Source organism: Schistocerca gregaria, chromosome 4 (assembly GCF_023897955.1).
Source record: "Schistocerca gregaria isolate iqSchGreg1 chromosome 4, iqSchGreg1.2, whole genome shotgun sequence".
NCBI classification, from domain to species: Eukaryota; Metazoa; Arthropoda; class Insecta; order Orthoptera; family Acrididae; genus Schistocerca; species Schistocerca gregaria.
Genome location: NC_064923.1, coordinates 32,522,283 through 32,532,168, shown reverse-complemented (window position 1 = coordinate 32,532,168; position 9,886 = coordinate 32,522,283). Strand labels below are relative to the sequence as shown.

General features: G+C 39.2%; 1 protein-coding gene across 2 annotated transcripts in view; it reads left to right on the top strand.

The window, feature by feature from the left end:
* Positions 1–541: 541 nt before the first annotated feature.
* Positions 542–9,886, top strand: part of LOC126267967 (histone-lysine N-methyltransferase, H3 lysine-79 specific) — a 216,476-nt gene continuing 207,131 nt past the window's right edge. The window contains exons 1-2 of one of the 2 annotated variants that reach the window (XM_049973311.1): positions 542–1,006; positions 2,445–2,485. In XM_049973311.1, the coding sequence (XP_049829268.1) occupies positions 923–1,006; positions 2,445–2,485 (125 nt within the window). In that variant the 5' untranslated portion in view covers positions 542–922. The remainder of the gene's footprint in view (positions 1,007–2,444; positions 2,486–9,886) is intronic. The other variant, XR_007549057.1, reaches the window with a different exon arrangement.

Here is a 9,886-nt window from a genome sequence, read left to right as displayed (position 1 = left end):
TATTTATGTTTGATATTACGTCTTTTGCTGTCTGGGCTTATTCGTTCCGAAGAATTTTGACTCCTAGTGTGTTACTATCACTGGAACACGAGTGCTGGAACAAATGCAGCACTTTTTGAGGTAACATCTGTAAGAATACGTGCAATTAGAAAAGAATATTAAGTAATCAGATTTTATGCAGATAGCTTGTCTTGATGCAAATCAGAAATATTTTCGTATTAATTTTCTCACATTTCAGTATGAGAATATATAATAAACCTGAGAAAAACAGACTATGAAACTCTGTAAAGGGCGCCTATTATCATTTGGATAATGGTACGATTCCAGTGCTTCACATTATTGATATAATGCAGCACACTGTCTTTTTCCTCGTTTAAGATGACAAAAGAATTTTTGTTAAATTGTTAGTTTTGCATGTATCAAAAACCTTTGTAATTGTTTGTTTAATTATATCGTTTTGTTGAAGCTTGAGGTTGCGCCTCGCGGAACTTTTAATATAGTAGGTGACTATTATTCATGTGCAATTGTTTTACGACTAAACATTCCGAGAAACTCTGTACTAGTACGCTGCAAATGGGATGACTGTGCCGCATTACCTAGAAGTGTGTGTCGGCAGTCATACGTAAGCGATGCCCGCAGAAACATGTTTCAAATAATCCCGCGCTTGCCTCAGCCTATGGCTCGGGTGTAAGTACGTCCAGCCAATAAGCTTTCTGCTGCGTCCAAGAAGTCACCATCGGTTCGGGGAGAAACGCGCCTGCGCGAATCAAAGGAAGCCATGTTCCGTCTGCTCCATCATGGCGTTCAGCCAGGATGGTAGTAACTGTGCACGCGCGAAGAAAAAGCTATAGTGAATAAGTTCTGTGTGAAGTTGTTGGTGTTGTGTTGTGTATGGTGTTCCAAATATCTCATTTTTTTGGAAATGGCGTTGGAATTAAGACTTCATAGCCCTGCTGGAGCAGAAGCCGTTGTTTATCAGTGGCCACTTTCCTCAGGAACGGGCTCTGTAAGTTTGTCTTGTTTATATGAGATTTTTAAAAAAATTTTGGGTATTTATTTTAATACTAAGCTACCTTTCGTGTTGGAATAAATGCCAGAACGATATACTTAACTCGTTATTGCGGTAGTAGAGGTTTATTTTCATTGAATATTTCTCGTATTTACCCATTGTAAAGATCGGCCAGCATAGCACGCGCGTCAATATTTGCATCATACGTGAGTTCGTAGTAGACCATAGCCACGAAGGCACGTTTAAACACACGTTTAAGCCAGGTTAAATATCTTAATACAACGTAAAAGTAAGTTTTATTGCATTGTTGTAGAAGTAATTGGTTCAAGTCGATAGGTTAGAACACTCATCACGTTCAAAGTAGGTCAAATATTAAATGTGGTTTTATAACGCATTCTTCGTGAACATTTGTAACGCAAATTCACTATGTATCCCCAGTTTGACGATATACATTTTATTTTCCAAGTTTCTGTTTTAGGAAGCGCAGCTTTAAAGAACAGTAAGAGTTAAATCTGCAGGGAAACACTTTTTTGTATTCTCTGTAACTATAATTATGGGGAAAGAATGATATTCCTAGCAAAGAATTGGCATTTCTTGCTGAGCTGGTCATAATTAGAACAGTTTATGGAATCCTAAGTGCAAGAAAGTAAAAATAATACATGGGCAATTTTCAGTATTTTACTTTCTTTCTTTAATGGTTTGAGTACACACAATTCATGTTGTTGGATAGTTTTCATTGAGAACCTTTTTAAATTTGTTTACATTTAATTTAAAGTTTAAAACAAGTATTTCAGTCAGTCATTGCTTTAATTTAGGCCATCTCTTATATCTAGAATTTGAACCTCCGGATTCGCTTAAAGTGCATCTTCATGCCATTTTCGCGCGCTTGTAAGTTTTGTTCATATTGAGAATAGCGTTAGTGTTTACGATGGAATAGATAACAGAAATATCACACGGTGAACCTAGTTTATTATTAGCATACTGTGTAATTTAACCATGTCGTATGCTACGAATATATGAAATAAAATAAAGGTGTTTTGCGTAATGAGATGTTGAAGTTTGCAGCTGTGACCAGTGCATACTGCTTTCGTGACTTGTACAGAAAGATGATCACATTTGCTTGAAGGAAACACTTTTCGGTTTCTCATTTCAGGGTTAGGTGCGCATGGGATTAGTAGTAAACTCAAGTTTAACACTTGAGTTTTAGTTCTATATAATTATTGCCAGGTTAAAAAAGATGCTTGCCTGTGTTTTGCTGGGAAATACATCTCGTTCATTATAACATTCGTTAGAAATCAAATGCTCCGTATCCGAGTAGTATGTATTGTAATTTTATTCGTGATTAGAAGTATTTTAATCTCATGTTTTGAACATTTATTATAGGTTGTGATTGACGAACACGTGTTTCTAATTACTCTTTTTCTTTTCTTTACAGGATAAACATGACGGTGCGCTTGAGATAGTGGAAACCATAAGGTAAATTAACCGTGTACACTTGACAAATAAGTTTTTACTTGCGAAACAAATGTGTTCTCTTTGATCTCGGTGTAGTGTTCTTACGCAACATACTTCCCTTTTGTCGATTAGGCGCTCAGAATGTGATTCATTGGTTCAAGGTCTGTGACAGTGCTTCGCATTCAGATAGATTCGTGTAGTATGTGGATCTTACCGCCGTAACTTTTTTAAGCATTTAATGACGTCGTCAGAAGCGCCGAAAAAGGACTTTCAGTAATGACGTTTAGTTTAGCGTAGGAACTTGGTTCTCGTGCTGTGGTCAGGGTTGAGACTTCAGTCACAGTGACTAGATGCACATTCAGTATTTTGTAGCCAGAGTGGCTTGAGTGGCGCGAGAGCAAGCGAACTACTAGAGCTGCATAGCGAAAGAGTAGGAGGTGGAGGCGGCTGGCGGACCTGCGAATAATTTGGTGGCCTTGGAGCAGCCGGGTGAACAACCAGCCGTGACTGACGGAGTGACCTCGCGGTCTACGACCCTCCGGTCTGATCCAGGCGTGCACGCCGAAGTATCACACCCGAATCCAGCAAGAGTTACTACCGTTGCTCCCGTGGAAAGTCATCTGCCAAACAGGTGCACTTCACTCTCCTTGTGGGGTCGAGAGATCGGAATTTCTCGAAATTTTACCGAAGTCTCTTGGGATAATGAATTAAATAGTCTACCTACTCACAAGAACACATATATCTTCCTCTTTTAACCCCCACAGCTGTGGGATCTCCTGTGTGGTTTTTCTTTTCTTTATATTGTTTGTTCCCTTTGCCTGCCAACAGAAATCAGTGACATGTCATCATTGCTGTAGTTGATCTGTCCTGTGCTGTACTTTGTTATTATCTAATTGCTAAATGTGTTACTTTGATGTTTGGAGTGACGCTTCCTGATGCCCATTGACGAATTCTATATGTTGCCATATTGCCGTGGATTACACGTACTTATCTCTGCACATTGTTTCATACCACTGTGACGAGTGCATGTAAGCCACAGCAACATGGTAATATTCAGAATTCGCCAGTAAACCCAGGAAAAAGTTACTTCAAGCATCATATTTCGCATAGTAAAAGTACGATACTCAAAGCACAGCTCAGCTAAAATACAGCAGTGAGATGTTGTTTAAATGTACTTGTGGTGTGCTGGTGTTGACACCAACACGAGACACATAACGTAAAAACAGAAACAATAAAAGAAGAAAAAACTCGCATAAGATGCAACAACGATGGCGAAAAATGTTTGGAGATTAAATAAAACTATAATTTGTGTTCTTGTGAGGATACGTACACACTTTAATCCGTTATTTTCTGCAAACGTGAGAACAGCTGAGCTTAAAAGACTGTAATAATTTTCTCAGGGTCTGTGAGGCATTTAGTTCAGTCGTTTCAAATGTATTACTGTCAGTGCGAAACATCCGGTTTGGCCTATCACGTTTTAGAATGTTTAAAGAATTATTTCTTAGTGTTTTTACTTCATAAGCAAAGCATTGCACTCATCATGTTGAACCCCATAATTTAATGTGTAAGAGCACTTCCCAAATTGTCTTAGAAACGGTTGCGCTATGAACTGCTTCATAATTTACAGGTCGTAATGCAAATGAGAATATAACAGTTTTGGTATTTCTTGATCCGGTGCGTTATTCGTTGTTTACATCACAGTCCGACATTCGGCGTATCAGAAACCTGCTCTGCATCGTTTGGTTCTCATTAGACCTGCCATTTGAGACGTGTCGTGTATACTGGAAGAACATTGTTAATGAGAGGATCGAATTCAGTCAGTTTCCGCACATCTCATGCCTTATTCGTCCCTTTTGCTTGCGTTGATTTGAAAGACAAGTTCAGAACTACACCATCTGCAGAACTCGCAGGATGGTCGTGGCAGAATGGATTGTTCAGTCTATTCGTTTTCTATTACCGGAAGTCCTCTTGTTGCCAAGGAAAAGACAGTTCTTCAGCAGAGAAATGTAGTAAGTTTCCGATCTTAACTTCCCAATAAAGTCAAGTTTTATCGCGCTCATCCAGCTCTTCATCTGTGCATTTCGTACTAGGCAGCGAGAAGATAACTCTTAACATTCTACTGTATGAAGTATAAAAGAAGTTCCCTTTGCAGTTTCTGGGGTAAAGTAGCCATTGTGCATCTGTGTAAAATGCAACAAAAAAGGTCGTTTTGCGAGTGTAAGTGATAATAAGAAAGCCTATCCCCGAAAGAATGTGAATTACCGTATTTGTTGCTATTATTTGGAACAGAGGGAACGATTGAAGAGAGGATTTATGTAACTTTCTCCGTTTTTAGTTTCCATTTTCTTCCAGACTAGTAATTTTGACATTTCGACTTCAGGATAGTGTCGCTTGCTACTAAATTTGGTTTTACGAAGCGTGTGCGCTGTGGATGTTCGCCAGAGGAGAAAACGCAGGTGAATGAGTGAGAGAACACGGAGCTGTTGCAGTTGGCCAGCCAGCACGGTGGGGTCGCTAGCTGTCTCGCCGTCAGTGGGCCGGACCGTTACTGCGGGAAGGCTGAGCAAGTGTCGGCGGGGTCGGCCTGTGCGTTCATTTCAGTAGCCGCCAACAACCCATCCGGTTCGAAAGTTAAAAAAAATGATACATTCAACAGTCGCGCTGTCGTAACTTTTTAACTGTTATCACGGAAACCAGTCGGGAATGCGAGCACGTATTATGACGTTGTAATCGTAATAGGACATACATACATGTATCTGGAGAAATCTGCCTGTTTGTGTTTGACTTATTCTGTAGAATGCTGCGGATAATGTCAGGTAGAGGCATAGACTGAATTGCAACTGGAAACGTCGCCAACAGTTCGCAAGCGGTCATTTAAAGTTGTTCATTCCGGGATCTGTGTCGGTATGACGTATTGTTCCAGTTTATAAGTCCATGTGTTGTTTACCGCTGATGTTAGTGTACACCGTCTCCATTTTTCAGCAGCGCTATTAGTTTCAATTTTTCTTTTGTGCTAATTAATTGGATGTTACTTTTCCTGCCGTTATTCAGCGTGTAATAGATCTGTGGAGAATTTGTTCAAATTTGTAACGACAAATTCGTTGCTCAAAATATAAAAATTAAAATGTTCAGAGTTAAGCATCATGGACATGCAGGAGTACACCTATTGGCCAGCCCCACGTGCCACAATGGTTCACACCATCAGTCTAATAAGCTGGCGAATATTTCGATTTTATTCTGGAATTATACTGCAGAATAGTTTTGATGTTTCTGCTAAGTTCCACAGTACATAGGGTTCCCATCTAATGTCAGTATTCTTTGTTTTCTCGTTGCTGTGTAGAAATCTGTCAGTAACCCCTGTCCAGTAAAATAATGTTTATCCCACACTGGTTCTGATTTAAGTATGCCTACTCCAAACACATTAATGCCCTTATTATGGTACTTGATCCAGCAATTTATGGTACTAGGGAAGACCAGCAAAATTTAATATCAGATAGTCTGAGGATGTAAAATATTTCTAAAATGTGACGTGCTGCAGTACAGAAAATGTCAACTCATAATTTTTTTTCTTCTCACATGAAGCAGATTTAATGTTTTTACATTTTACATACCCAGAATATTAGACAATTTGGCATAATTCTTTTCTTACGATCATTTATCCGAGGCATGTCAGTGAATCCTAATAGTTAGACCTGTCATACATTTCTTTAAGGCCAGAATAGAAAGAACTCATTTCTGTATGGCCAATATTCAGGACATCACTTCTCTTTAATAAGACTTTGCCTAAAGTATTTCATACAGAATGTTTAGTCCATGGGCTGCAACATTTACTGAACTATAGTTTGCAGAATCCGTGTTTTAGTTCTGGACTAGCATTAATTTTGAATAAGAGATTCTACAGTTTTATCTGCTTTTTTGTATTTCTTGTCTTGACAGCGTATCACATTTTGATCATATTTTGCACCATTGGTGGTGGTCTTATGTGAGCTGTAATTTAACACTGTCATCACTATATTGCAATGGGATAGGCAAGACACACATAATGAAGTTTAGAAAAAACACTTGTCACTATATTTGTGAAAAGATGTAGTACTGTTGCTGCCTACTCGTTTGTAGTAAGCAGCTTTTAATCACAAATGTTGATTAAAGATTAGTTTTGTAGAACCTAAGTGTAGCCTGGTTCCCCAGCACTGTTCAACATAACACTTTCGTAAACTAACAATGACGAGGTGTTGAAAGTTTATTTCTTATGCTGCTTCTAGTTTTGAGCTAATGCCCATCATCTGGCAGCAGGACTTAAAAAAAATTTCTGATCAGTGCCACACAGAAATAACTTTAAAATTTAATCTGTGACTGTGTAATCACTGTGAAAATATTCCATGTAATTCCGGTGGCATCATGCTTCCACTGAAAAATTCTACTATGATTATAAATTGGTTTGTTCCGTATCACATTCGTGATCCACAGAAAGTACGTATAACGTTCTGTGCCCCATGTGCAGATGTTGTTGTTGTTTTTGTTGTGGTCTTCAGTCCTGAGACTGGTTTGATGCAGCTCTCCATGCTACTGTATCCTGTGCAAGCTTCTTCAACTCCCAGAACCCACTGCAACCCACATCCTTCTGAATCTGCTTAGTGTAGTCATCTCCTGGTCTCCCTCTACGATTTGAACCCTCCACGCTGCCCTCCAATACTAAATGGGTGATCCCTTGATGCCTCAGAACATGTCCTACCAAACGATCCCTTCTTCTGGTCAAGTTGGTCCACAAACTTCTCTTCTCCCCAATGCTATTCAATACTTCCTCATTAGTTATGTGAGCTACCCATCAAATCTTCAGCATTCTTCTGTAGCACCACATTTCGAAAGTCAGTTTCTCTTCTTGTCCAAACTATTTATCGTCCATGTTTCACTTCCATACATGGCTACACTCCATACAAATACTTTCAGAAATGACTTCCTGACACTTAAATCTCTACTCGATGTTAACAAATTTCTCTTCTTCAGAAACGCTTTCTTTGCCATTGCCACTCTACATTTTATATCCTCTCTACTTCGACCATCATCAGTTATTTTGCTCCCCAAATAGCAAAACTCCTTTGCTACTTTAATTGTCTGATTTCCTAATCTAATTCCCTCAGCATCACCCGACTTAATTCGACTACATTCCATTATTCTCGTTTTGGTTTTGTTGATGTTCCTCTTATATCCTCCTTTCAAGACACTATCCATTCCATTCAACTGCTCTTCCAAGTCCTTTGCTGTCTCTCACAGAATTACGATGTCATCGGCGAACCTCAACAGTTTTATTTCTTCTCCATGGATTTTAATACCTACTCCGAATTTTTCTTTTGTTTCCTTTACTGCTTGCTCAATATACAGATTGAATAACATCGGGGAGAGGCTACAACCCTGTCTCACTCCTTTCCCAACCACTGCTTCCCTTTCATGCCCCTCAACTCTTATGACTGCCATCTGGTTTCTGTACAAATTGTAAATAGCCTTACGCTCCCTGTATTTTACCCCTGCCACCTTCAGAATTTGAAAGAGAGTATTCCAGTCAACATTGTCAAAAGCTTTCTCCAAGTCGATAAATGCTAGAAACGTAGGTTTGCCCTTCCTTAATCTATCTTCTAAGATAAGTCGTAGGGTCAGTATTGCCTCACGTGTTCCAATATTTCTACGGAATCCAAACTGATCCTCCCCGAGGTCGGCTTCTACTAGTTTTTCCATTTGTCTGTAAAGAATTCGCGTTAGTATTTTGCAGCTGTGGCTTATTAAACTGGTAGTTCGGTAATTTTCACATCTGTCAACACCTGCTTTCTTTGTGATTGCAATTATTACATTCTTCTTGAAGTCTGAGGATATTTCGCCTGTCTCGTACATCTTACTCACCAGATGGTAGAGGTTTGTCAGGACTGGCTCTCCCAAGGCCGTCAGTAGTTCCAATGGAATGTTGTCTACTCTGGGGTCCTTGTTTCGACTCACGTCTTTCATGTTATGTCACCTGCATAAATTTGCGCTACGTTATTTACAAAAGGAGTTGCTTCCTCGCTCGAGTTGTAAATATAATGAATTTTGAAGTGAATAATGCTTCGTACTATTGATTTTTAATATTCATTTCAGTATTAGGTACATTCCGAATGTCAAAAATGTTACGTGCAAATATCTTCTAAACTTTTGTTACTTTTTGTTCCATCAGTTTATTGAGATTATTATGTTGTTTGGAGGTTTTTTGCTTTTGTGACAATCTTGACCTGCATTAGCTTTGTGAGATCTGCAAGTAGTGTTCAATGACATTGTAGAAAATGTTTTGTTATTTTGGCATTTGTCATGTGGTAATTAATGTTGCTTTATTACTATTTAACATTGTAATTGCCTTAAAACATGTTACAGTAGTCTCTATGAAAGCTTGTGTCCTTCATAATTACTCGTGTTTAAGGCAGAGTTCGAAACTCATAAAAGTCATTGACAGTACATTTTTCCCAACTTTTACCAAGGTCCAAAAATTGTATTTCCTAAAAAAAAATTGTTTACTGAAAGCAGCCTTATATTGCACATTAAGATGACATATTAGGAACACAGTTATATATAACTGATTTCACAAATTAATATTGATGACCAAAATGTGCTAATGAGCCAGTCTTCTGGGAGATCATCCATATTATTTTTATTGTCGAGTGATTGCTGTGAATATGTACAGCAGTTGGTTAGAAATTTTCTCAAACTTTTACATTTAATGCCCTTTTTAGGAATTTTTTGTTGAATAGACTTAATGTTGCCACCGGTGTTGTTACTTTTATTGCTATCATGGTTGCGAGAACTTTCAGAGATCATCTTATAAAGATTTTTTTGTGGAGTCTATCTTTTGTTATGTATGAAGTATTGTCGTTCTACAAGTACTTCCACGGCGCTTAGTTATGTAAACATTGGTGTGTTGAGACGAAAATAGCACCTATCGCCAACAGGGGTGAAAGGTTCCTTTTAATTTTCCACTAGTACTTTCAGCGAAGCTTTTGAAATTGTCGCTCTATATACGTAAAAGCTCTTGCTTGTTTCTTATGTCCTCTTTCTCGTAGATAACCATTCGCAACTCGCAGTGATACGTGAGCTGTATTTGAAGTGCTGCGTATAGTCCAACCATCGGTAGTTTAGCCAGTACAGTCCGGGACCGGTAATCCCATAAAGAAGCCGCAAAGCAACCGGTTGCGCTAGCCGTTTCAGTTCGGCCGGTGAGGTGTCTTTGAATTAGGGGGAGCAGGGAATGTTGCTGGCTATTGATCCTGCCCTGTCCGGCCGGCGGCAGCGGCCACGGTGTGTGTGCCAACTCCGGCATTCCGGCAACCAGGCCTGCCAATCACCGAGACCGAAATACACCGCCGCGGCTTCCAGTAGGACGGAGCCGTCAGCGACCAGCAGTTTCCG